The 27,487-nt window shown below is 35.7% G+C and overlaps 1 protein-coding gene across 1 annotated transcript in view; it reads right to left on the reverse strand.

The window, feature by feature from the left end:
* Positions 1-3,217: 3,217 nt before the first annotated feature.
* MACC1 (MET transcriptional regulator MACC1) overlaps positions 3,218-27,487 on the reverse strand; it is a 168,701-nt gene continuing 144,431 nt past the window's right edge. Inside the window, exon 6 of the mRNA XM_049093687.1 lies at positions 3,218-3,365. Coding sequence (XP_048949644.1) covers positions 3,309-3,365 — 57 coding nt within the window. The 3' untranslated portion in view covers positions 3,218-3,308. The remainder of the gene's footprint in view (positions 3,366-27,487) is intronic.

A 27,487-nucleotide genomic window follows, 5' to 3' on the forward strand; every position in this document is an offset into this window, starting at 1 on the left:
AGGCTCCACGCAGGGAGCCCAATGTGGGACTCGATCCTAAGTCTCCAGGATCACACCCAGGCCGCAGGCAGTGCCAAACCGCTGCGCCACCGGGGCGGCCCTACTAAATTTTTTTTTAATAGACTTACTCTTTGACTCTAAATTTTCCTCATCTAACAGTTTATTTATTCTAGCAAACTGGAATAAATTGGAACAGTATATAAAATTTTATATATATATACGTATACATATATCAGCAAGAAGATAAATGCTTTATGATATATATGTGTATGTATATATATCTTGTGCATGTATATTGTGTGTATGTGTGTATAATACATATATATATATATTCAGGCAGCATTATTTATTTTCAAAATTAGGAACAAGTTAAGTATAAATAAAATGTAAACAATGCATGATATATCCAAAGAATGTGGTTATAAAGTCATAATGACTTAAATGTATTTTTAATAGCGTGCCAATTTATTAATGATTATAGAATTAAAAGGAGGACACTTATGATATTTCTGGGAGGCATGACAATCTTTTCTAAGGCTATATGCATACGTGTGTACATATGTGTAAAATGTGGGAGGGAAAAGAAGGAGCAAGAACGGTAAAATGTTGAAGCTGAGTGATGAATATATGGCAGTGCATTACACTAATCTTTCCACCTGTGTGTTTGAAAAGTTCCATAGCAGTTTTTAAAACACACAAGATTTCACACCCCTTTTTAATAGTTCAGTCGACTCTTGGACAACAGGAGTTTGATTTGCAGGTTCACTTATATACAGATCTTTGATAGTACAGTCCTGTAAATGTGTTTTTGTTATGATTTTTTTTACTAACATTTTCTTTTCTCTAGCTTACTTTATCTTAAGAACACAGTATGTAATACATATTACATACAAAATACCTGTTAATCGACTGTTTCTCAGTAAGGCTTCAGATCAATAGTAATTAAGTTTTCAGGGAATCAGAAGTTTCCACCTTGCTGAGTAAAAAGGGGAGCTCTATCCCCCCACCCCCACCTGTTGGTCAAGGATCTGTCTTTCGGTGGTGGAATTGTGGACATTTTTTTCTCTTTTTTCGGTTTATCAGTAAATGTATATTACATAGTAAATATGTAAAAAGTAAAAATGAACAAAAATTAAATCTACAGAAAGATCTGTTTTGCTTTTTGTTTCCTCAACCCTAGGCTCCATCCAAGTGCTGCTGACAATTCCAACTCCCCTCTCAGACCTATTTGCTTTCCAAAGCCTTTCTTAACAGCTAAATACATACAGTGGGTTGTACTTCACAAAACATTTGGTTCAGCATCAGTCTCTTTGTCCCTGCTGAAGCCCTAACACCTATTTTCAGTCTCTCGCTGTTCTGATTTTTGCTATTACTCAGAAATGACACTTAAGTCCCAGCAATTTTCCTGGGCTGAGTTCTTGTTCTCTGTTGTTATTCTGACTTGCAATTATGTGGACACAGACCTATACGTCCACCTGCTCTTCCTGACCTGAGTCAATCCCTGTCCCCTCACACCTGCCTTTGGCCTTCTGCTTTGGCCTTTGTCCCTTTTCTCCCTAGATTCATAGCATCATTTGGTTCTTCTCTTGTTAATAATATTCATCCATTTGATTTGCATGGCATATTGTTCACATCTGTTCTATATCCCACCCAAACCATAACTTCCATGGACTGTACAGCTCTGGTGCAGCCTAGTTGAAATGAGACAAATCCTAGCAGAGAAGATAAAATCAAGGTGTGTCAGTGGTGAATGATCTGGTCCAGAACTTCTTTTGGCATTTCTATATTCTCAGAGATGAGGCATATGACTGGAGGAAAAGCTTGAGTCTGGAGCTAGACCACCTGGACTCAAATCCTGGATCTTCAGCTCAGTAGTTACGAAACCCTAGACAAATTAAGTGGCTCAGCATTACCATCTGTAAAATTGGAGTAATATTAGTTGTGAGGATTAAATGGCAATAATACATGACACCTTTATTTTTTTTTAAGATTTTATTTATTTATTCATGAGAATACACAGAGAGGAGAGAGAGAGAGAGGCAGAGACACAGACAGAGGGAGAAGCAGGCTTCATGCAGGGAGCCTGACATGGGACTCGATCCAGGGTCTCCAGGATCACACCCTGGGCTGCAGGCTGCGCTAAACCGCTGAGCCACCGGGGCTGCCCTACAAGACACCTTTAGAACAATGCTTGATACACAAACATACTAAATTAGTATTTGTTGGGCAGCCCGGGTGGCTCAGCGGTTTAGTGCCACCTTCAGTCCAGGGTGTGATCCTGGAGTCCTAGAATCGAGTCCCGCATCGGGCTCCCTGCATGGAGCCTGCTCCTCCCTCTGCCTGTGTCTCTGCCTCTGTGTGTGTGTGTGTGTGTGTGTGTCTCTCATGAATGAATAAATAAAATCTTAAAAAAAAAAGAAAGTTAAATAAATAAATAAATATTTGTTTTTATTAATAAGTCTAATATTTATTATGAACATCTTTGAACATGGCAGTTATTAAACAAATCCTTGTGGGAGAAATTTAGAATAAATATTAAATAACAAAAGAATAACAAAAACACAAAAGTTGTCTTGAGTGAATATGTGAATACATTCACTCCTTTAGAAAATATTGATTGAGTTTCTGTCATGACGAAGCCACTGGGCTTAGGTCCTAGGCACAGGACAGAGAACAAGATAAATGAAGCCTTTGCCCTTATGGCACTTATACTGTAATGGAGCTTACATTTGAATTGATGAATGAACTTATCAGTGGCTTTGTGGATGCCAAGGAATGTGATTATAACCTTTGTTTTGAAAGTGGCTTTCTCTTTACCAGCAAAGCCACCTCTGGGTACATTTAAGTGTTTTAGAAATTTTGTCTCCACTCTTCTTGACCTTGAAAGGAGATTCATGACTATGTATTTATCAATCAAGTTAAAGGTTGCTTATTCATTTTATCAGATCAGATCCAATTTTCATTATATAAGGGGTTGAATAGAATTAAACATGCTTCACTTGAATATGACAAATAAAATAATATTAGGCTCAATAAGAGACTCAGGGGCTTTTTTTTTTTTTTGCTTTTACTTTATTTTTCCACAAGAAAAAAATAGCTTTATTATTTTTATTATACATTTTTACAATGCCTGCTTGCTAACTAGTTTTCAGTAGTTCATAAAGGAATAAAACATAAAGGAAATCCAATCCCCTGATTTAAATAACCACCATTAATATTTTGTGATACCTTTTTTATAACTTTCTTCATGCGTTCATTTGCATATAATTTACATGAATGGGTCCATATTATAAAAGATGTTTTAGTCATCACTTTCCTCTTGCTTTCCTCTTTTCCTTCTTCTCTTCTTCCTTCAGTTTTTGCCTCTATCAACAATATTGAAATAACATTACATATGAACATTCTCTATTTGTACTTTCATTTCTGTAAGTTCAATTCCAAAAGTAGGATTTCTAGGCCAAAGTATCTATATAGTTTTAATTTTTACTGATAATGCCCAGCCAACTGCTTTCCAGAGTAGCATGTAACTTAGAGTACACCAGCAGTTTATGAGAGTTCTCATTGCTCCCCATATTACCAACATGTGGGATGTTCAGGCTTTTACATTTTTTTTTTTAACAATTTGGTTGGTATAATAGTATCTTGTTTTAATTCAGATTTACATTTCCTTGATTTGTTCTTCTTTGAGTTGCCTTTTCATATTTATGAATTCTTTGGACAATCAAAATATAAGAGCTTTTGTCTTTAATAAATTCTGTAAAATTTCACTATCTTCTAATATTGTGTCTCTTTTTTCTCTTTATTCTGTCTAGAATGTTTTTAGATATAGAATTATATACTATACATTAGATATAGAATTATATACTATACATTTATGTCACCTAAATGTCTCCTTCAGATTTTCATTCTTATTTGTCTCTTTGTGATATTTCTCTGTGATCTCTTCAGATACCAGTTCACTAATTATTTCTTCAGTTATGTCCAAACAAGAATATCATCTCTAAGTTCTTAATTTCCATCTTTGATTGTCTTCTAGTAGGCTTACTTCTTTTCTTCAGGCTAGCTAATTCTTTTTGATAGAATTTTCTTTATGTTGCTTTTAATGCTCTCTTAATAATATTCCATTAAATTCAATGGACATACTGATTTTATTTTATATTCCGTATATCTGATTATTCAGAATTGGTGGTCTATGTGCACCTGATTTTGCAAAGATCTTTTTGTTTGTAACTGTAGTATTTTATTATCATTATTTACAAAAATGGAATCTTAAGTTTTTTAGGTATATATTCATATTATAAGCAAGTAGAGATAATTCGTATTTTTCTGGATATTTATACCAGTTGTTTCATGTTTTTTGCCTAATTGCATTTACAATAGCATTTACTAATGTTGAGTGCCATTGAAAACATTAGCATTCCTGTCTTCTAAAAGATTTTCTAGCTAATCATGTCTACCTCCCCCATTACAAATTATCTATGTTAACAAACTGTCATAAATAGCCAAAGCTCACCACAAACTCAAACACCCACAAAATGCGAACAAAATGTACATTTATTATCCAATAATCATTTTTCAATGAATTATATGTGAAATGCATTACTCGAATATCTCTAAAGAAAACAAAACTTAGACATAATACATAGAGGATTAAAAGTTATTAAGTATTTCTTTTACCCAAACTGCCATGAAAAAGACAAGAAAGATTGAAAAGACTTAAGTACACAAGGATAAAAACAATGTGGAAAGGAATTTACTAACATAGGTTTGGAAACGGAGGTGGATGAATGGTATATTAGTTTCCAATGACTGTTTTAAACAATTACAACAAACTTGATGGTTTAATATAACACATTTATTCTCTTATGTTTCTAAAGGTCAGAAATCCAAAATGGTTTTGCCAAACTAAACCAAGGTTTTGGCAGGGTCATGCTTCCTTGGTAGGCTCTATAGTAGAGTCTCTTTCCTTGTACTTTTCCTGGTTCTAGACCTGCATTCCTTGCATTCCTTGGTTCAGGGCTCCATCCTTCCATCTTCAAACCTAGCATCAAATTATCTTCAAATCTTTCTGTTTTCATTTTCACATTACCTTCTTCTGTGGTCGAAAAATCACCCTCGGCCTCCCCTTATAAGAATACCTGTGATTACATTTAGGGACCACCTATACTAAGCAGGATAATTTCCCCATCTCGAGATCTTTAACTGAAACACATCTGCAATGCGCCCTTATGCCATGTAAAGTTACATTCCCAAGTTCCATGGATTAGGCCTTAGATAAACTTTTGAAACTATTATTCAACCTACCATATGTGGTAGACTTTAGCACATCAAAGCTGAAAATTACACTGTCAGTAAGGAGAGCAATAGAAGCAGGATATTTTGTCACAGAACTAAAGTAGGGAACAGTAATTAAAGCCATTAGCCAGGTACCTCTCCAATTGAAAGATAACTGGTGGGGTAGAAATCAGAATTGGTTAGCCATGGACTATATCACTAGATTCCTCAGATCACTTTCCCAAACATTTACAGTAAGATTACTTTCCTCCTCTAATGCAGTAGACTCAGGGACACTGCACATTGCTAAGGGTAATGACACCATATGGAAAATGAATACTCATTAATTATCATTGAAACCCAAAGATCTCTTCCCAATCAGCCTAAGAATGCTTACAGAGAGACTGGGCTGGAGGATAAATGAATATTCTTTGTGGAAAGGCACAAGGAGAACAGAATAAGAGATAACCATGTGAATCTCCCAATAAAACCAAATTAAATACCACACAGTAAATCCCACCAAAGGACAGGACCCATGTAAGCCATATATACCTTCAAATCAACTTTTAATGTCTATTTCTTAAATCCTGATGGAAAGTCATGTATAACCAGACATTTAAAGTAAGCCTCTACCATAAAGACTAAACAAAGTGGGGGACAAAAAAGAGTCTCAGCAAAGAAGCAAACGACTTTTTTTTTTTAAACTGGCACTTTAGATTTTCAGAGATTAGAATTATTATACTCATAAAATGAGAACATGAGGTAATTTTTTAAAATGCCAAGCACAGAAAAAGATAAAAATCTTGGAAGGTAAAATTAGGACAGTAAAACAGGAATGTCCAATAGAAAAGTTAAAGACAAAGATGAAGAAATCTCTCAAAAAGCAGGGAAAAAAAAGGAAGGACTAGAATATTATTCTAGGACTTAAAACACTTCACATTTACAATTCCAGGGGGAAAAAAGTGAGAAAAGATGGAGAGAAAAAATTATCAGAGATAAATATTTATTTTTTTCCAAGCTGAAGCACATGAATTCATCAAGAGGGATCATCATAATGGTTATTCAGTATAATGGTTACATTGACATACATTAAAGTGTATCACTGTGAAATTTCAGGACACATGGGGGCAAAGAGAAAATTCTAGATGTTTCCCAAGAGAAATTACAAGACCTCACATTGCAGAATCAGAATGACACCAGACTTTTCAACAGAAATGCTACAAGCTAGACCACAGTGGAGCAACGCCTTCAAAATTCTCAGGGAAACTGATTTCCAATGAAAAATTGTATACTCAGGCAAACTATTAAATTAAGTAGAATAGCTGAAGCTAAAATAGTCAAAATTTCAATAATTTTGCCACCCATGTGTTCTATCTCAGAAAGTTACAGTATATAATCAATTAAAATGAGGAGGTTAACAAAAGAGGAAGAAAACAGGGGATCCAAGCAACAAAAGAGCCACAAGAAAAGATTGCTTACAAAAAAATATATGATAAGATTCCCAAAATACATGGTGATGAGACACCTAGGTCAGTCTTCTCAACTGAGCGTGATTCTGTCTCCCAGGGGGTATGTAACAATGTCTGGAGACAGTTTAGTATCACAGGTTGGGCAGTGGGGAGAGTGCTACTGGCATCTAGTGGATAGAGGCCAGAGATGCTGCTAAACAGCCTACAATGTAGGGACAACCTCCTACAACAAATAATTATCCAACCCCAAATGTCAAAGCACTGAGGAAGTTGAGACACTCAGTTCTAGACTAACAGCTGTTCAGAAGGGTGAAACAGGAACCAGGGCAACTTCAACAGATTCTAGATTCATTCTGTGGTCAATTTAGAACCGCTGACATCTTAAAACTAAGCCTCAGAAAGTATCTCTTAACAGACACACAAAATTATAATATAATGTGAGTAGTGTGGTTATAGAGGCAGGCAGAAAGTACTTGGGGACACAACCGAGCCATTTTCCTTAACTATAATTGATATATTAGTATTTTTTGTCTAATATAAAAGACTCCTCATGATCTTGCCACGAACTAATGTTGCAACTTTATCTCCTGTCACTCTTCTCTGCCACATAATGTGATTTTTTGAACATACATCAATTGAATCCTCCATTCATTGCTCATACTGTTTTCTCCTCTTTAATTTCTATATCTACCTTGTTGTCTCAAGGAATTCATCAATGACATTCAAAACTTAGCTCCAAAAGTTAAAAAAACAGCAATCAATTAAAAATGAATAAAATGGCTCCTAAATATCAGTGCATTCCTAATTAATTTTAAATAATACATATTAATCATGCAACAATTGGTATATGTATTACTTAAGGTATTTCCAACTACTGAAATCAACAACCCCCAAAGTGTACAATAGCTCAAGAATAATAGAAGTTTCTTGCTCTCATAAAATCCAAATTCCAGATTAGTAGGTGCCTCTCCTCTCAGAAGGAACTTAGAGTTCCAGGCACCTTCTATTTTATAGTTTCTCCTTCTTGGCTTCTAATTTTAATATGCTCATCAGCATTAAACAGGTAGATGGGTAAAAAGCATGCGGAATTAATATATAGGAGGTCTTTATGGTCCAGGCCAAGTACGTGACATACATCACTTTCACTTACTTCAAGGGAAGCTGAGAAATTTGACCTGCATACCTAAGAAGAGCAAACAGCTGGTTAAGAGATAGCCAGCCTCTGCCATGGTGTCGTTCTGAAAACCCTTCCACTACTGTTCAGAAACAAAATACAAGGAGATTTGGTTATTTGTAGGATATATATATATATATAATTATCACATGGCTATTGAAAGCATACAGCAGAATGTCAGTAATCAAAAATATTAAGATAGAAACATTAAGGAATATAGGAAACGTCCTTGAATTGCAGAGTATAAAATAAAGGAGGCCAGATGAACAGATAGTGTCAACTACACACAGGGGATATTGTTAAGAAATGACCCGTGGGGCCCAGCTGGCCCCCGGGCTGCTCTTCAGCCTGACTTGCAGAAATGGGTTGATTGTGGAGGAGGGACAACGCCACCACCGCTTCTCCTGCAATACCTGCCCTGAGACGTGCACAACATCCCCTACACGATAAATCAGAAGTATCCAAGGCTTGAAGAAGTGGTTGATGTGTTTGGTGGAGCAGCTGTGTGGAGAATATTGACTCTACAAGCAAAGCCAGGTGCTAAATGCAAACATTTTGTGCCTCCATCTGCTCTGCAGGAGAACCTGCTACAAATGCTGCAGAGCTCAGTGTGGACACTGCTGGAGGTACTGTGGCCAGGCTGGTCCATCCATGTCAACATCTGTTTACCTCATTCCCCAGGGTGGATTTCCAAACCTAGGAATGTGAACTGCATGTCCCGACTGTCTTTGCTGGTGTGGCACAAAGCTGACCCTTTTAGGGTAGGTGGCCAGGATGTCAGCAAATGCAGCCCATCTGCCAACCAGTGGGTGAGCCTATTTAGGTCAGGAGAGATTTTGTGTGTGGGGAAGGGTATCCATCACTACGGGCACTTTTAATGTCCTGGGCAGTTACCTTTTACATTGACCTTCTCTCACCATCAGCCCTCTTAAATATCTACCTGTTGGCACAACTAATAAAGTAAAATTTTATAATGTAGGGTAAAAAACAGAAAGAAAGAAAAAGAAATGGTGGAGAGCAAGGAGATAAACATTGCCATAGCCGGCAAAGAGAATGCTGCTTTTTTCCCTGTGACTCAGGAGGAGAAGAAAAGCTCTGCTGGTTATTTAAGAAACTGGGAAGTCAGTTTTGTCAAGGAGGTAAAAAGATGCAAAGAGAGCTAGGAAAAAGGCTGAAGTGCTGAAGGAAAATTTTCTTAATATCCGAGGGATTTCTTCATATGGGGTTGAGTGGGTAAATTGAACTGCACGCAAAATGATTGTAGAGCGGGGTAGGTGAGGATTTTTGTGGGTTAGGATCTTATTAAGGTGATCGTGTTGTCTTTTATTGTGACCTTTGTGCTAGGCATTTTGCTAATTATTGAGTTCTTACAACAAAATATTGAGAGGGGTGCTACGATGTCTTTTTTTTTTTTTCAGGAAGTCGGTCAGTTGCCACATGTCACAGAGGTAGATAAGAATTTGGGCTAAAACTGGAATCTTGGTCAGGTTACTTCTGGGGTCCCTTAAACATTTACTCAAAATTACTATCATTTTTGGTTATCACTTATCTGTTGGTCTGTTGTTTTTTTTTAAAGATTTTATTTATATTCATGAGAGACACACAGAGAGAGAGAGAGAGAGAGAGAGAGAGAGAGGCAGAGACACAGGCAGAGGGAGAAGCAGGCTCCATGCAGGGAGCCCGATGTGGGACTCTATCCCGGGACTCCAGCCTCACGCCCTGGACCAAAGGTAGGCGCTAAACCGCTGAGCCACCCAGGGATCCCAGTCTGGTTTTTTTTTTTTTTTAATCAAGTCTACTGATTATGTTATAATAACATTATATTTCAATGTTTGCATTTAAGTAAACATGCTTGTGATGTTTAATCTAATACCATAAAATTTTTTACATTATAATTTTTTTCAGTGTTCATTAAAATGGTGATGATCAATCCAATAGCCTAAAACAAATGCAGGTCTTTGGAGATAATTTTGAAGAAGAAAAACAGGAACAGTTAAATAGAAAATAAGTTAAATGGTTTCTTGAAGTTCTTTCTAGCATCCTATCTTTAAACTTATTATTTTTAGGTGAAAATAGATCTTTAAAATTTCTCTCAGCAAACTTAATTTAAAATAGTGGTCAAACACCATGTAAGTTGGGAATTTTTAAAACTCCACTAGAAATAGAAACTACTACCAACTTTAATTGTTCAAAGTGTCCTGAGGATTCTCATTAGGGTACATATTTCTTAAAATGAACTTTTATGAAGCAATTAATTTGGGAAAGTGTCACAACTAGCATTTAATTGCTACTATGTACTTAGAAATGTTAGGTCTTTCATGTTAGCAAAATGTCAGTGGACAAATACATATTTAAGAAATTCTATACTCTAGTTAAGGAAACTGGAATTTAAATAAAGTGGGTCTCCTAAGCATCTCATATTTAGAATATCCTTTCACCTTGAGAAATAAGGGTAGTTATTTGAAATGCTTGGAATATATGCCTGCCACTCCCATTGCTCAGCTAACAAACTTCTTTCACATTGGAATTTAAATGGCACTTCAATGAAATCTTTCCTGACTTCACGTAAATGCTTCCAGGATTCTGAAATAGATTCAGAGGAAAGAGTATCATGACTGTTTATCAGGGTTTTCTGTGAACACAGCTAAAAGGGATTTAATTAACTAGTTTTTGCTCATATTATAATATCCTTTTTTTTAGGGGGGGGGAGTATATATAGTCTTTGAACATAACATTTTTACTCCAAACTCAGCAAGTTTTCCCTCCTTCAAAACACAAATCATTCTGCAAATGCCAAAGATTTAGGGATATCATCCTAGTTTAATTGTGTAAACACAAGTCAAGCCTATCTAGCCTGGCTTTCCCTGCTTTCTTCTCCATTTGCAATTTCCAGCTCAACTTGCCCTATCCTTTGACATTTCTTATGTTTCTGCTAAAATGTTGTCATATGATCATGCATTTCATTGCTTTTGTTTAATCATAGCTTAAAGGAGGCCATTTTGCCATGAGATCACCAAAAAGTCATTTCCATATATATACCTGATTTTATTGAGTATATGAAATCATTTAACTATAGATTCTGATTGTGGCTAAGGAGAAATGGCTGTGATTCTGTTGTATGATAGCTCTTCCAGGGTTCAGGGTAAATACTCTTATATTATAAGTTCCTTAATAATATGAAGACCATTTACCTCTTGTGCTTTCCGAGAGCCTAGCACAGAGCCTGGCAGAAAATAGACAATCAGAGGAATTCTTTGCATGAACCAGTCAATAGATCAATGGCTTAATTCCTACGGTAGAGTATTCTTTTCCTTGTTATTGTTACTAATATTTGCCTTTTAAAAAATATTTTATTTATTTATTCACGAGAGACAGAGAGAGGCAGAGACATAGGCAGAGGGAGAAGCAGGATCCCCATGGGGAGCCTGATGTGGAACTTGATCCCAAGACTCTAGGATCATGACCTGAGCCAAAGGAAGACACTCAGCCACTGAGCCACCCCTAATATATTGTTTTTATTTAATAAAGCACACAATTCTTTCAAATGAGATTTCCCATTTTGATTAGCCATTGTGTACAACACCACAAACAAGACATAACTTTATTTCAATCACTTTCCAGTCCAAAGATCAATGTATTAATAGAAAAGAAGCTGAACATTAAACAATCTCAGAGAAGGTCCTACTTTTGTTTGAATTAATGCAAAGGCCATGAGAATCTGACATCTTGATCCATCTGGTCAGACATAAATGTCCTTATAATGATACTTTGGAAAGTTACTTTTGAAATCCCATTTGGTTAGACTGTGTAATGAGAGTGGCACCAAGGCTTGCAGTCTGTATCACATCCCCATTCCCCAGAGATGGATCATCTTTTGAAGCATTTGAAAACTTAAAAATAGACTCTTATATAGAAGTCTTATTATCCCATCTTATGTCCCTTTCCAAAGCTGTAAATTGCTTAGGAAATTTTGTGGAAGTCTTTTAATCTAATTTGTATGTAATAAATTGAGACCGCAAGTGCCTTTGCAATTGTTAGGAAAAACACTGCCCACTCAATGGTTGGAACTCAAACCAGATACCCCTCCTGCTGGACAGATATTTACTTCCTTGAAGCACAGAATGACTCACTGCTATTTTCAGCTATAAAACATCAGAGAGGTAACTAGGTATGAAACATTAATATCTTTTGCTATTTCTAATCAGCACTTGAACCCATGTTCAAGGAGAAGGCACAGAAGGGAGGGAGGGTCAGAAACTGCTCCCCTAACCACCCTCCTGAACTGTGCTGTCTACAGTTAAATATTTCAGTTTATTTCCTCTGCAAATCAATTTGACACAGCTGAAGCCTGGTGTATTCACTTGCCTATTCAATTATTTCTTTAGAACCCAAACTCAAAGATAAGCACTTTTGGAAAAAACAGCTAGACAAATCCATTGCCCGCATTACATCAAACTCTTTCACACAGAAAATGCAGTCAACAGAGATCATTCTACAGAGTTGCAGATGTCTAAAATATCACTTCTACAGGCTATGTGCCTCCAGGAGAGATTTTGGTTTTGCTTTCCAAGATCCTTCTTTGGCCCTAGCAGTCCACAGGCATTTTAAATCAAAGGCAATGTCTGTGCTGAAGGGGGCAATGGTGACTCCTTCTTGTAAAGGGAACATAGAGAGAGATCCACAAACACTTCTAACAAATGGAAAGTCCAGTTAGAAGCCTCAGGCTGGAATGAAATTTACTCTCTGCTGTGTCAGCCAAAGGCTGTGTAGCTTCAGTGAGCTCTATTTTTGGAATCATAGAGCCAATGCTACAAATCATCATGAGGTTATTTTACCAACTGTACTAAAATTTCCATTCCTTATATCACTCTGGAGCTGGTTGCCCTTAAAATGTAGCAGAGATACTTGTTTGGCAAAAGCCAACATAACTGTGATTATTAATTATGAAACTATTTTGCAAACAGAGGAGTATATTGAATAATATCAGGGGAACCTGGTAAAATTTTTGGTTATTATATTTTTTGAGTTATGATTAGGGCACAAACCAAAGTTTAAATCTTGGCTGCCTGATACATAACCTAAGGAGGAGTCCTTTGTTTACCATCTTTGGGTTTAAATGTCTTTATGATAAAATGGGATAGTATATATCACTTAAGAGGTTACTGTAAAGATAAAATGAGGCAATGTATGTAATCCATTTGCCAGCTATCTGACATACATAAAGCACTAAAACAAACAAACAAACAAACAAACAAACACTAGGTCTCATCTTTTCCTCCTTTGTTGAGTAGTCATGGCTCATAACTCAGAAGAGCTCCATATTGGCCAGAGATTTCTAAAGTCATTGATCATTTTTAATGGTGCTGCTTAGTTTGTCTCTAGTGTTTTCTTCTTGGTTTTTCTATTGTGCAGTTCTAGTAGATCGAAATTACACAGTGCTTAGACTATTATTCTTACTTTGACATTTTGATATGTTCTGACAAAATTCTTGAAGTAATGGGAGGATCTAAATTAACCATTAAATTAACCATTAAAAGGGACACCTGGGTGGCTCAGTTGGTCGAGTGTCTGACTCTTGGTTTCAGCTCAGGTCATGATCTCAAGGTCATGACATTGAGACCCACATGGGGCTCTGTGTCAATGTGAAGTTTGCTAGAGATTCTCTCTTCCCCTGCCTCCTCCCCCCTTGCTCTCTCTAAAATAGATAAATAAATATATTTTTTTAAAATTAACCTTTAGAACACACTAGATTAAAATTCAGGCTGGCAGTCTAGTCCACTATGTGCTGTATTTTGGAATTTACAAGTTATTTTACAGAAAGGTGTTTTCTCATTTGATTTTTTTACAACACTATGAGGTTATGTGAGTATTTCCCCCTAAAGTAAGTAAAGTGAGGATACCAGTGATAAGAACAAACACTAAATTATACAAATATTTAAAGAAGAACAAACACTCAATTATGAAGACAGGACTAGAAACTCAAGTCCCTTAAATTGAAAAAAAAAATCGTGTGTTCTCTCATAGCATACAATATATCTTCCTATCTACCTGGATCTCCTTGAACAGGTCACAAGATCTTTCTGTATCTCTAGGGGGAATAATTATACCTGACAATTTCACTACAATATGAGAAGAATAAATGAAGATAACATATATGAAAAATTTTGAAAAGCTCCCTATGACCTCATTCTAACATTTTGGAAGATAATATGCATCTGACATATTTTTATCACATATATAGCATATGATAAAGAAGAATATAGCTGTTTTCTGAAACAAAACTCTAAATGGTAGAAGAGTGTGCAGCTCTACATTCTTCTAATACCCTTGTGTAATGAAGGGAACTTTTTTACCCTAAGGGAGGCTAAGAGCTTTTGATCAAACATTTTATTCTAAATTTAATTATTTTTAAATGCAGACAACAGCTTTCACTTAGATTTGCCCTAACTCTGCTTCCCTAATGAACATTCAGATGCATCCCAAGCCAAAATATTTTTAAGCCTTTTTAAAAACATTTCCTCCATAGTGCTTAAAAGTGAGAACATTTAGGAAAATGTGATTTATTGTACTCTTTACAACTCTCTCTCTCTCTCTCTCTCTCTCTATATATATATATATATATATATATCCATTTGTCTAAGATTCAAAAAGCCTCTGATCTCAAATTCAACTTAGGCAGATTGATTCCTAAAAGAATTTTTGGGGAAAATAAATGATTACAATTGGTAAAAATTAAGAATGACTATCACTCAACACATTCTTTTTGTAGCCCCAAATTTCTAAATAGCTAATATCACTTTGAAATGTTGATTTTCTCTTAGTTATGCAAGTGAACTTTTAAAACTCTTGATAACAAAGAAAAATCCCAGTCATGCCAAGAGTCAAGTCTGCCAAGTAAACCCCAGCCATGGTGGTACATCACCCCAGGAGAATTCTGAGGCATCAAACAGAATTATATGTAAGGGTAAAAAAAAAAAAAAAAAAAAAAAAAAAAAAAAAAAAAAAAAACAAGAAGTATATGTAAGGGAATTGAATGCTGTGGTTCAAGAGCAAAATAAGTTCAAGTAAGGAAAGCAATATTGCAAACGGGTTGCATGAAGAAGGCATGAGAACTCCTTAAGTCCTCAAGAAAAGTAACTGAAATTCAAAGGTGCAGAGCTGCCATCAGGCATCTTACAAACAGAGGATGGTGAGACTGATAATGAGCCCCCAAAGAAAGATGATCCTTCTATGAACTTAGGGCCCACTTGAAAAGTTCTGGACCAACCATCGTTCCTGCACGGCCAGCTATCATTTAGAGAATACAAATCATCATTCTTGATGTTGGAAAATGTTGCCTTTCTGTTTGGAATAGAAGGGTTTTTTTGTTTGCACAAGTTTTAGTCTTAAGTAAGCATTCAGGCGAGTAAGGATCTGGGTTGTCAAGCATATTAAATGTATTTTTAATAATTTATTGTTTCTCAATACCTTAGTGAAGCATAAGGGTAACTGTTCAAGGAAGTTAATGAAAATTGTTTTTTTCTGGGTGTTTTATTAAAAGACTAACAAATAGAAAAGTGAGACTTGAAAAGTGATCCAGCTTCCCTGTGAGAGAAATCGCTATCTGAAGGTTGTCCAAAATGAGGAACCCAAAAAAAGATGTGCGCTGGGCTGAATTAATGTGAATCAAATAGTGAAAAAACAGACAAGAATAAGAAGGAAAGCTGAATAAGCAGAGATTACAGGGGGAAGATCAATTTCCTGAGAGCTCAAGGACAAAATAAAAGGAAACAACATTTATTGAGCTCATTCTATGTACCAGGCACTCCATGAGGTGTTTTAGATATAGTTTAATCATTCAATTGACAAACATTTCATTTAAAAGTCATATACATGCTTTTCTAAAATAAAATTTATATTTTTGGAACAGCCTTAGGTTTTCAGAAGAAATGAGTAGTACATAGAGTTCCTATACATCCCACATTTAATTTCCCATATTATTAACATCTTGTAAGACTTAAGTCATTTATCGTTATTTGTACAGATGAGAAACAGAAGCTCAGAAATTCTGTCCCTCAAAATAAGTGACCGCTTTATTCACAATGTCACACAGCAACAGATCTTATTGCTGAAATGAAGTCTAAAGTGCACATCTAGTCAAAGACCTGGCTAACAAAATATTTGTGCGCTTGTCTTCAGTAGTAGTATTTATATATAGTGCCCTTTACTGTCTCTCAAGAATTTTCGCACAGAGTGTCATTTTATTGTTCAACAGTGTTTATGGATTAAGTGTAAAGAGAACAGCAGATCCTACAGTTGGGTCAGTTGTGACTGTGCCACAGCTTGCCTCTAGTAGGGTATCTATACAAGGAGGTTTGGTTTTATTTTGACATTTTGCCTGCATATTGAGTCAGGGTAGCACCAATGCCAAAAGCCTAAAAGATGTACTGGTTTAACTTCCCTCATTCATGAACCTTTTTCTTCATCACATCTGTGGATTATACTGCAGTAGTCTCTCTTCTGTGTGAGTGCCCCTTATCAATCCACAACTACTTTTTCTTATAAAATCCAAACCAACATCTCTTGTTCATTAGGGTAGCTCCTGATGATTTATCCTTGTATCTGTTTGTTTGCCATTATTTGTTTCTCTTTTTATAAAGATTTTTATTTATTTATTCATGAGAGGCACAGAGAGAGAGGCAGAGACATAGGCAGAGGGAGAAGCAGGCTTCTGCATTAAGCTCAATGTGGGACTCGATCCCAGAGCCCTGGATCTTGCTCTAAGCTGAAGGCAGATGCTCAATCACTGAGCCACCCAGGTGTCCTTGCCATTATTTGTTTCACATGTGATTGAAAATGGCCGTCAAATTTCTCTCCCTCAAGTTTTCGCCTCTTGGGATCCCTGGGTTGCGCAGCGGTTTGGCGCCTGCCTTTGGCTCAGGGCGCGATCCTGGAGATGCAGGATCGAATCCCACGTCGGGCTCCCGGTGCATGGAGCCTGCTTCTCCCTCTGCCTGTGTCTCTGCCTCTCTCTCTCTGTGACTATCATAAATAAATAAAAAAATAAAATAAAATAAAAAGTTTTCGCCTCTTAGCCAGGTTTATATGTCCATGAAATAACATTCTATTAAAATGCCAACTGGGAATAAGAACTTAACTCTAAAATACTTAAAAATAAAACTACTCTACAACCTAGCAATTGCACTACTAGGTATTTATCCAAAGGATGCAAATATAGTGATTCAAAGAGGCAGATGCATGCCAACGTTAATAGCAGCAGTGTCCACAATAGACAAAATATGGAAAGAGTCCAGATGACCATAGACAGATGAATGGATAAAGAACATGTGATATGTGTATGTATGTACACACACACACACACACACACACACAGGAATATTATTCAGCCATTAAAAAAGATAAAATCTTGTCATTTGCAACGATGTGGGTTGAACTAGAGAGTATTATGCTAAGTGAAATACGTCAATCAGAGAAAGACAAATATTATATGATTTCACTCATATGTGGAATTTAAAAAACAAAACAGATGAACATAGGGGAAGGGAAGGAAAAATAAAGTATGATGAAAACAGAGGGAGACAAATCCTAAGAGACACTTAACTATACGGAACAAACTGAAGGTTGCTGGAGGGGTAGTGAGTGCAGGGAAAGAGTAATTTGGTGTTGGGAATTAAGGAGGGCACATAATGTAATGAGCACTGGGTATTATATACAATTGATGAATCACCAAATTCTACCTTTGAGACTAATAATAAAAATAAAAATGCCTGTTTCCAGAATGCCTGAATGGATACTTCCATACCTTCCTCTTTTGATGATATTACCTTATTTGCACTCTAGTAGTTTTTTTTTATCATACTCCTAATCTGTTCAGTCTACCTCTTATCAGAAGTTTTACATCTTACCCAAAAATCAGTCTTCATAAGGAAACTTACCTTTTACTTTTTTGCTTTTATCAAACAGCCATTAATTTAAAAACTCAAATAGTCCTGTGGGCTTATATTGAAAAATAGCAATCTTCCCTCCTAACTTCCACCTAAATCCCTCTCTGCAGAGGCAGCAATATTCAAATATCTTCACTGGTTTTTCTATTATCTTAAGACTTTCAAATTTATGTCCATATATTGTTTTAATTTTCCAATTTTAATATTATTTACTGCCTATCTAGAGTTGAACATAAGGATTTGGCTATAATATTATCCTCCTTGCTACCACAGAAAATAAATATGTAGGCCCATTACAGTTTCCCCAGCAAGGTTCACCAAATACACTCAATGTTAAGTTTTAATATTTTAAATTAAATATTTTATTTATTTATTTTATATTAAAATACATTTTATTTATTTTATATTAAATATTTTAAATATTTAAAAAAACAAATGTTGAGTTTTAATATTTTAACTCCATAATGTTCACAAGTGCCCCACATGCTGACAGTGATTCATTTAATTCCTTAACAACTTTTTGTTTTTTCTGAAGTTAGTAGATTGCTTACTGCTTTTGTTTTGCCTCCCAGAGGGAAAGTAGGGGAATTTTCAGACTAAGAAATTCTTTGCCAGGAAATGTACCCTATAAGAAACCCTATAGTAAAGTTTTTTGACTGAAGGAAAATGATGCCAACTAGAAGCAGACAACTAGAAGAACAAAGGGTGCCAGAAAGAATAAAATAAATACTTTATATTTATAAAGTAAATATAAATACTATTTAAAATACCAATAATAGTAGTAATAACAGTACCTTGTGAGGTTTATAAAATATGTAGAAAGAAAACATGTAGATGAAAACCTTACAAAAGGTGAAGTAGGGGGCATGCACAGTTAACTTCTTGGTGTCCTTGAATGTGCAACAAGTGGTAAAACACTGGTGTAAGGTTTAATGTAGGAACTCATAGGTGTGTATTCTAACATCTAGCATAACCACTGAAAGAATAATACAATGTATACAACTAAAAAGCTAATATAAGAAATAAAATAATAAATCATGCTTAATAGTCATAAAGGAGAAATAAGGGTACAGAGAACATTAGATCTTAGAGTACAAATACAAAATGTTTTTTTTTAACTCAACTATATCCATAATAAATTGACTAAATAATCCAATTAAAAAACAAATTGTTAGGGCAGCCCTGGTGGCTTAGCAGTTTAGCACCACCTTCAGTGCAGGGCATGATCCTGGAGACCTGGAATCAAGTTCCACATCAGGCTCCCTGCATGGAGCCTGCTTCTACCTCAGCCTGTGTCTCTGCCTCTCTCTCCCTCTCTCTGAACAAATAAATAAAATCTTTTTTTAAAAAAGTTATACTTGGATTAAAAACAAAGTGTAACAAAATCTGATTCTATTCTGTCTACTAGAGACATGTTTTATTTTTGTGTCAATGAACTAATACTGTTCATTTCCTTTTGCACCTATAACAAATTACTAAAATTTAGTGACATAAAACACAAATTCATTATTTTATAATGTGCCAGCTCAGAAAAATGGTTTACCAAATGTAAAAGCAAGATGTCTGCAGGGCTATATTCCTTCTGGAAGTTTTAGAGGAAGATTCATTTTTTGCCTTCCTCATGTGCTTCTAGAGGCTACCTGGATTCCTTGGCTGATGGCCCTTCCATCTTCAAAACCACCAGCATAGCATCTTCACATTTCTTTTTGACTGACTCTCTGGCCTCCCTCTTTTTTTTTTTTTTTTTTTTAATAAGAAGATATGTGATTATACTGGGCACATCCAAATAATCCAGGATAATCTTCCCATATGAAGCTCCTTAACTAATCACATCTGAAAAGCCCCTTGACATAGATTTCCAGATTAGCTGGAGGGTAAAGTGGAAAGTCATTTAACTCAACAGAAGGCTGCATGAATGAGAAATACATTTTGTTGTGCTGACTGAGGTTTCAAGAATGTTTACAAGCACCTAGTCCATTTCCCCTAATTCACCCATAAAGCAGGACACTAATATAACCTAAGGCCTAAGAATTCAATTGCTTATTAATATATCCTAGATTCCTTACACATGTATGCCAGCAAAAAATAGCAAAAACATCAGATTCATATGATGTTATATACTGGAATTATAAGCAGATATTTTAAAACTATATTAGCCACATTTAATAGTATGAGTGACAGTGTTTATATTATTAAATGTAGTGAACGTAATCAACTTGAAAATATCTGCAGGAAACAAAAAATTATAAAAAATGACATTGCAGATTTAAGAATCAACCAAAAACAAATACACAATAACTGAAATGAAGGCAGTAATGGAGACAATTAGCAGCAGTTTGGACACAAAATAAAAGAGATTTATAACCTAGCAGATATAAAGGAAAAGAGGCCCGACAGATCAACAAAATAGGAGAATGAGGGGAAAACTGCATAAAGATGTGGAAGATAAGCACAGATAGAAACGGTATAATGAAAGTTCAGAACACCAAGAGAAAGAAAAGATATTAAAACCAACTAGAAAAAAAAAAAAAAAAACTAGAACAGACACATGGCCTTCAAAATAAAGCTGTATCTGACCTCTTCAAAGCACAATGAAATAGGCTGACAGAAAATAACACTCAACCTGGAATTCTATACCCAAATAATCTATCTTTCAAGAAGATAGCAAAGTTGAGAAATTTTCAAATGAAAAACATCAGAGTGCTCACCAGCAGTCCTTCCTGTTAGAAGAGGGAATAGGGTCAGTATCATATCCTGCAGAATGAGAAGACACTTTGAGAGGGAGAAATGAGCAAACCACCCCATACCCTCCACTCGGTTTTATGGAGGGTAACTTACTGACAGGAAGGATCCAACCAGTAGACTGGCCAGCAATCCAGGCAGTGCATAGCTATCTTACATATCTATTCTCTGCTGAGTCCAGACTGTAATTCCCGGCTTTTATTGAGTGCTGGGCAAGGTGGCAAGGTCACAGAGTAGTTACCTAAGGTGGGGCCTTCTGTGCACCTCTTAAGAGACATCAGAGCAAGCCTTCCCAAATTCTGGTCAGGGGCTGTATCAATCTCCCTTGGGAGTCGAACACTAAGCCCCAAGGCAGGTGGATGCAGGTCATGAAAGAGCTGGAACCAGTGCTGTCAGCACTCCCACACTTACTGATAAAAGTTCTAAAAGGCGTGCTATAGGTAGAGAGGAAGTGAGTCCCAGATAAAAGCTCTCAACTGCAAGAAGCAATTAAGCAAGAAAAAGTGGTTTAAAATGTAGGCCAAAGTAAACAAACTGATTATATTAAACAAAAGTAACAATGTAGAGTCTCAAAATTTTTATAAGTATTTAATTCATATAGAACACATTCTCTTACCACAAAGGAATTAAGCTAACTACATTTCGAAGACATTAAAATTAAAGTGGTAATTTAAAAACACACTTCTAAGTAACAAACAACTTATAAGGAAATTAGAAGGTAGAGTATCACGATGCAAATATACAGTATTAGAAAACTGTTACAAATTATTAAAGGAGATTAAAGTAATACAGGAAAAGTCATGGCCTTAAATCTATATTTTTTTAAAAATAAGAAAGGCTGAAATGAAAGAACTAAGTATCCATTGAAACATATTAGTAAAATAACAGTAGAATAAGCCCAAAATGACAGAAGAACCTGCAAAGCAGGAAATAAAAGCAATAATGGCAGAAATTGATGATATAAGTGAAAACCTAACAGAGAATATAGAGTGACAACAAAGCCAAACGTCAGTCCTAAAAAGCCTAATAAAATTGGTAAACTTGAAGTGAAAATAGGTCAAGGAAAAATAGTCACAAAAAAGCCAATATCAGGATGGGGTGAATGTTAAATTGCCAAGAAGAGGTTACTAGTAAAATAATTCATATTTTTCAAATTTGTAGAAAAAAAAAACAAATAGTAAATCTGACTATTCCTACTACAATTAAGGAAAAAATCACTGGTTTAACATCTAACAAAGAAAACTCAGGACCATATGGCTTCCTTGACAAGTTCTAATAAACATTCACAAAAGAAATTATTCCAATCCTACATGAATCTTTCCAGGGAAGAAAAAAAATTAATAAATAACACATGCAAATTCACTTTATGAGGCTAGTAAAACCTTGATATTTAAAAAAAATTAAGGAAAAGGAAAATTAGACTCCAACTTCACTTTTGTACACAGTTGTAAATAAAACTCATAAGCCAAGAATTCTGTAATATGGAGAAAGGATGCTATTCTATGAATCACTGTGTTTTATCCCAGAGGAGTATTAGTTTAACACCAAAAAATCATTAGATTGATATTAGAAAATAACAATGTGTTTTGCCACAAAAGTTGGTTAAAAAAGAAAAAAAAACATAAGATAGTCCCAGTAGATATTGGCAAAACTTTGACAAAATTAACCTCCATATTAACTCTCAGAAACTAGAGAAGGAAAAAAGGAAGTTTCCTTTTCTTACCATACAATGAGAGCAATGCTAAAGCATCAATGTTGTTGAAATGTTGAAGGCATGTCCTTTAAGTAGGAACAAAAAGAATGCCCACTATCTCCCGTGCAACATTGGATTGCAGGTTCTAGACAGAGGGAGAAGTTAATCGAAAAAGCAATGAAAAATATGAGAATTGGAAATGAAATAAAACTGTCATTATTTGTGGATTATATTATTGCATAAATATAAAATCCAAAGGAATCTACAGTTACGTAATTAGGCTTGACAAAATTTTTTTACAAGATTTTGCTTATTTATCCATGAGAAAAACAGAGAGAGGCAAGACACAGGCAAAGGGAGAAGCAGGCTCCATGCATGGACCAGATGTGGGACTCGATCCAGGAATCACGACCTGAGCCAAAGGCAGACGCTCAACTGCTGAGCCACCCAGGCATCCCAGGCTTGATAAAAATTTAGCAAGATTGCTGAATTCAAAAATTAAAAAAAAAATTAAGTCAATTAATATACAAATATCTACCATTAATACTTAGAAAATGAAAAATTGAAACTATGACATTTGTAAGAGTATCAACATACATCTAAGAAAATAGGCACAATCACTATGTAGAAAATTATAAAACTTTATTTTAGAAAAATTAAGAAAACCTAAATAAATGGAAAATCAATAAATTAGAAAACACATAATCATAAAAATAAATGTTCTCCTTGAGTTAATTTATAGACTCAATCTCTACCAAAATTGCAAGAGGGATTTTTATGGAATTTGAAATAGTTATAAAAAATTAATTGAAATGCAAAGGGTCAGTTATATCAATGACCCTACTGAAGAAGAGAATCAAGGTGTGCTTTAGTAGATAATTATTTAAAATTATTAAAAAATAAATCCATAATATTATTGTTACATGTAGACAGACTTAGGAAAAAAATTAAATAAATTAAAATAAAGTTTAATTTAATTTAAAAAGGTTAGAAACAAAGACACTGCTTTTGTATGGGCAGTTGACTCATATGAATAATGTAGAAAACATTAGCTTTTAAAAAAATCATGTCAGGATAAGAATACTAAAAAATAAAAATATTTAACCTCTAGTTCACACCATGCACAAAACTAATACCAGGTGGATTAAAATCTTAACTGTGAAAGTTAGGCTTTATAGCTTTAGAAAAGAATACAAGCATCTTTATGATTTTATTAAGAAGATTTCTTATTTTTTTAAAGATTTCATTTATTTATTCATGAGAGACACAGAGAGAGAGGCAGAGACACAGGCAGGGGGAGAAGCAGGCTCCATGCAGGGAGCCCAATGTGGGACTTGATCCCAGGACTCCAGGATCATGCCCTGAGCCGGAGTCAGATGTTTAACCGCTGAGCCACCCAGGCGTCCCTAAGGAGATTTTTTAAAGAGAACATGAAAAGTGTTATTGTGAAAGGGGTAAATGAATATTTGATGATATTGAAATTAAGAATTTCTATTCCTTAAAAAAAAAACAAAGGATTCCACCCTAAGTATTAGAAGACAAGTCACAAAATAGGAGAAGATATGCAACACATATCTGATGAGGCTCAGTATCAAAAATATTGTACTTTAAAACACAAGAGTATAATTCAATTTAAAAAATAAGAGCAAGATTTGAACAGGCTACTTCTACATGGAATTAATATCATTGCTCAGGACAGTTCTAATGTATGTCACATATCATGGTTTAATAGCTAATAATGTATCCCTTACAAAAGCATCCTAAGGGATTCACTAAATAATATATTCGCCATACCGTTCAATCTTTTTATTCTAAAATCCATCCTTTACCCCTAACTTCTGATATCTCTAAAGCCCCTAATAGAGAACTTCCTTGTAGTTATGTAGAATGAGTCTTCTTGCTTCTACAGGGCTTCTCAGTCTGCAGGTTTCCACTTTCTGATTTTTTAGTTTCCCATTTCACAAAATGCTATCCTCTGTCTCCTTTTCTCTTAATCTTTGTCAATTTATAATGCTTTATTTCTTTACCATCATCACAAGGAGGATGGAGAAGAATCCAAAATAAGTGATTGCATAATGCCATACTTTACCCAGAGGATTCATTTACTACTACTATGTTACTCTTTTCAATGTCTAGTTCAAATCACATCAAAATCCTAGAGAAGAACACAGGCAACACCCTTTTTGAACTCGGCCATAGTAACTTCTTGCAAGATACATCCATGAAGGCAAAAGAAACAAAAGCAAAAATGAACTATTGGGACTTCATCAAGATAAGAAGCTTTTGCACAGCAAAGGATACAGTCAACAAAACTCAAAGACAACCTACAGAATGGGAGAAGATATTTGCAAATGACGTATCAGATAAAGGGCTAGTTTCCAAGATCTATAAAGAACTTATTAAACTCAACACCAAAGAAACAAACAATCCAATCATGAAATGGGCAAAAGACATGAACAGAAATCTCACAGAGGAAGACATAGACATGGCCAACATGCATATGAGAAAATGCTCTGCATCACTTGCCATCAGGGAAATACAAATCAAAACTACAATGAGATACCACCTCACACCAGTGAGAATAGGGAAAATTAACAAGGCAGGAAACAACAAATGTTGGAGAGGATGCGGAGAAAAGGGAACCCTCTTACACTGTTGGTGGGAATGTGAACTGGTGCAGCCACTCTGGAAAACTGTGTGGAGGTTCCTCAAACAGTTAAAAATAGACCTGCCCTATGACCCAGCAATTGCACTATTGGGGATTTACCCCAAAGATACAGATGCAATGAAACGCCGGGACACCTGCACCCCGATGTTTATAGCAGCAATGGCCACGATAGCCAAACTGTGGAAGGAGCCTCGGTGTCCAACGAAAGATGAATGGATAAAGAAGATGTGGTTTATGTATACAATGGAATATTACTCAGCTATTAGAAATGACAAATACCCACCATTTGCTTCAACGTGGATGGAACTGGAGGGTATTATGCTGAGTGAAGTAAGTCAGTCGGAGAAGGACAAACATTATATGTTCTCATTCATTTGGGGAATATAAATAATAGTGAAAGGGAATATAAGGGAAGGGAGAAGAAATGTGTGGGAAATATCAGAAAGGGAGACAGAACGTAAAGACTGCTAACTCTGGGAAACGAACTAGGGGTGGTAGAAGGGGAGGAGGGCGGGGGGTGGGAGTGAATGGGTGACGGGCACTGGGTGTTATTCTGTATGTTAGTAAATTGAACACCAATAAAAAATAAAAAAAAATAAAAAAAAATAGAAATGTTTCACCATGAAACAGAAGATGGTGATATCCTCTTGAAAAGCAAAATTTTGTTCTTCCTCTTGATAAATACACTTTCCCTTTTTCTATATCTCATCCCCAAAATCTGTTAACCTCACTGCTTAATTGCTTTTGAAGTTTTTATACACCAAATGGGAATTAATGTCCATAAAACAGGAATTTGTGCCACATTAACAAAATTGCTGGGATTTTGATTATGAGCCTGATGTATAAACTGAGGTCTGCTTAGCTTGTTATAGTCTTTATAGTCAGAGATTTGTTTTGAGATTCACAAAAATGTGCTGTTTGCATAGTCTTTCTCTCCTCCTCCTGATTTTTATTGACAATAGCATTAATGACAGAAATCTAATTAATTTCTTAAAAGCTACTTCTCCTGTGAGACCATCAGTCTGGAATCCAAGGACACATCATAATTTGCTGAAATTATTTTGATTGTTAACCGAATGAGGAGAGGAGACGTGTTTAATCATTTTTGGATCTCTGACACCAAAGGAGTGTTCCATAAATGTTTCTATTTCAATGGATATCTAAAGTGACTATTTTCAATTCCCTTATTGAATGGAAATACATGTGCCCTTTTAACTGAGGATGATGTAATGCTGCTGTAATACATCCTCCCTCCGTTTTTATCACCTTGGTAATACAGGCAACCATATAAGATGACTTACCTAAAAGAGAAATGTAGTCATATCAGCATTTCGCTTAGCTTTGTGCAGGGTATGTCTGTCCCAAGAAAAACCTTATGTGAATTGATAAGCTTCTTAGAAGAAGACACTTTCAAAATACTTAATTTTTCTCGAGAAAAAAAGAAAAATAAAAAACTTCCAGTTGCTACATACTCCATTTCTATTTTTCCTAGCATAACAGAAGGATCATGAGAGAGTGTCACTGATGAGGGAAACAGATCATTACTTCCTATATGCTGACATTATATTCTGAGATTCAAACAATCCTGAGCCTTATATTGCAGTACCTGGGCTCACAAAACGAAAATACATCTGTCTCTAATCACTTCACAGCAGTGTATATCCGGGAGAAAATTTTCTCATAGAGTCTCTCTGAGGCAGGCCAGGAGGAAGATGAGCATCCTTACTTGAAATCTGCTGAAATTGAGAACAAGGAAATTTAAATAACATAACTAAAATTGCTTTGCCTGTGGTGGGGCTGAAATTAGAATGTAGATCTCTCGATTCAAGGTTGGATGACCCCCATGGGGCCTGGGAGGAATCCAAGAACAGTGTCAGAAAATAGGTCTTGCCAGCTTCCCAGTACCTCTGACTGCCAACTGCCGAGTGTACAAGAAACGCAGCCCCCTCTGTTGCACTTCCCTGGGAAGGAGCAGGACTTCAACAGTACAGTTTCCACTTTTCCCTGGATAATTTCGAACCCTACAGAATGAACAAATGGCAGTGACCTATAAGGATCTAGTGGTGTGGTGCAAGGGGTAGAAGATGATAACGCTGACTTAGTTTTGTCTAAATAGAAGTAATTGGGGGCACCTGGGTGGCTCAGTTGGTTAGGAGACTGACTCTTGATTTCTCAGGTCATGATCTCAGGGTTGTGTGATTGAGCCCTGTGTCAGGGTCTGCGCTCAGCAGGGAGTCTATTTGAGATTTTTCTCTCCCTCTCCCTCTGCACCCCACCCAAATAAATAAATAAATAAATAAATAAATAAATAAATAAATAAATCTTTTTTAAAAATAAAAAATAAATGGATGTGATCAAAGATGTAAAGAATAGTCTAGCCAAACACCCTGAGTCTTATATTAACCACATGCATTCATTTATTTTATTTTATTTATTTAGAGGGAGCATGCATGGGCACTCATGCACAACCTGGAGGAGGGGTAGAAGGAGAGGGAGAGAGAGAATCTCAAGCTCACTCTCCGC

This window comes from Canis lupus, chromosome 14, assembly GCF_003254725.2.
Source record: "Canis lupus dingo isolate Sandy chromosome 14, ASM325472v2, whole genome shotgun sequence".
Lineage (NCBI taxonomy): Eukaryota > Metazoa > Chordata > Mammalia > Carnivora > Canidae > Canis > Canis lupus.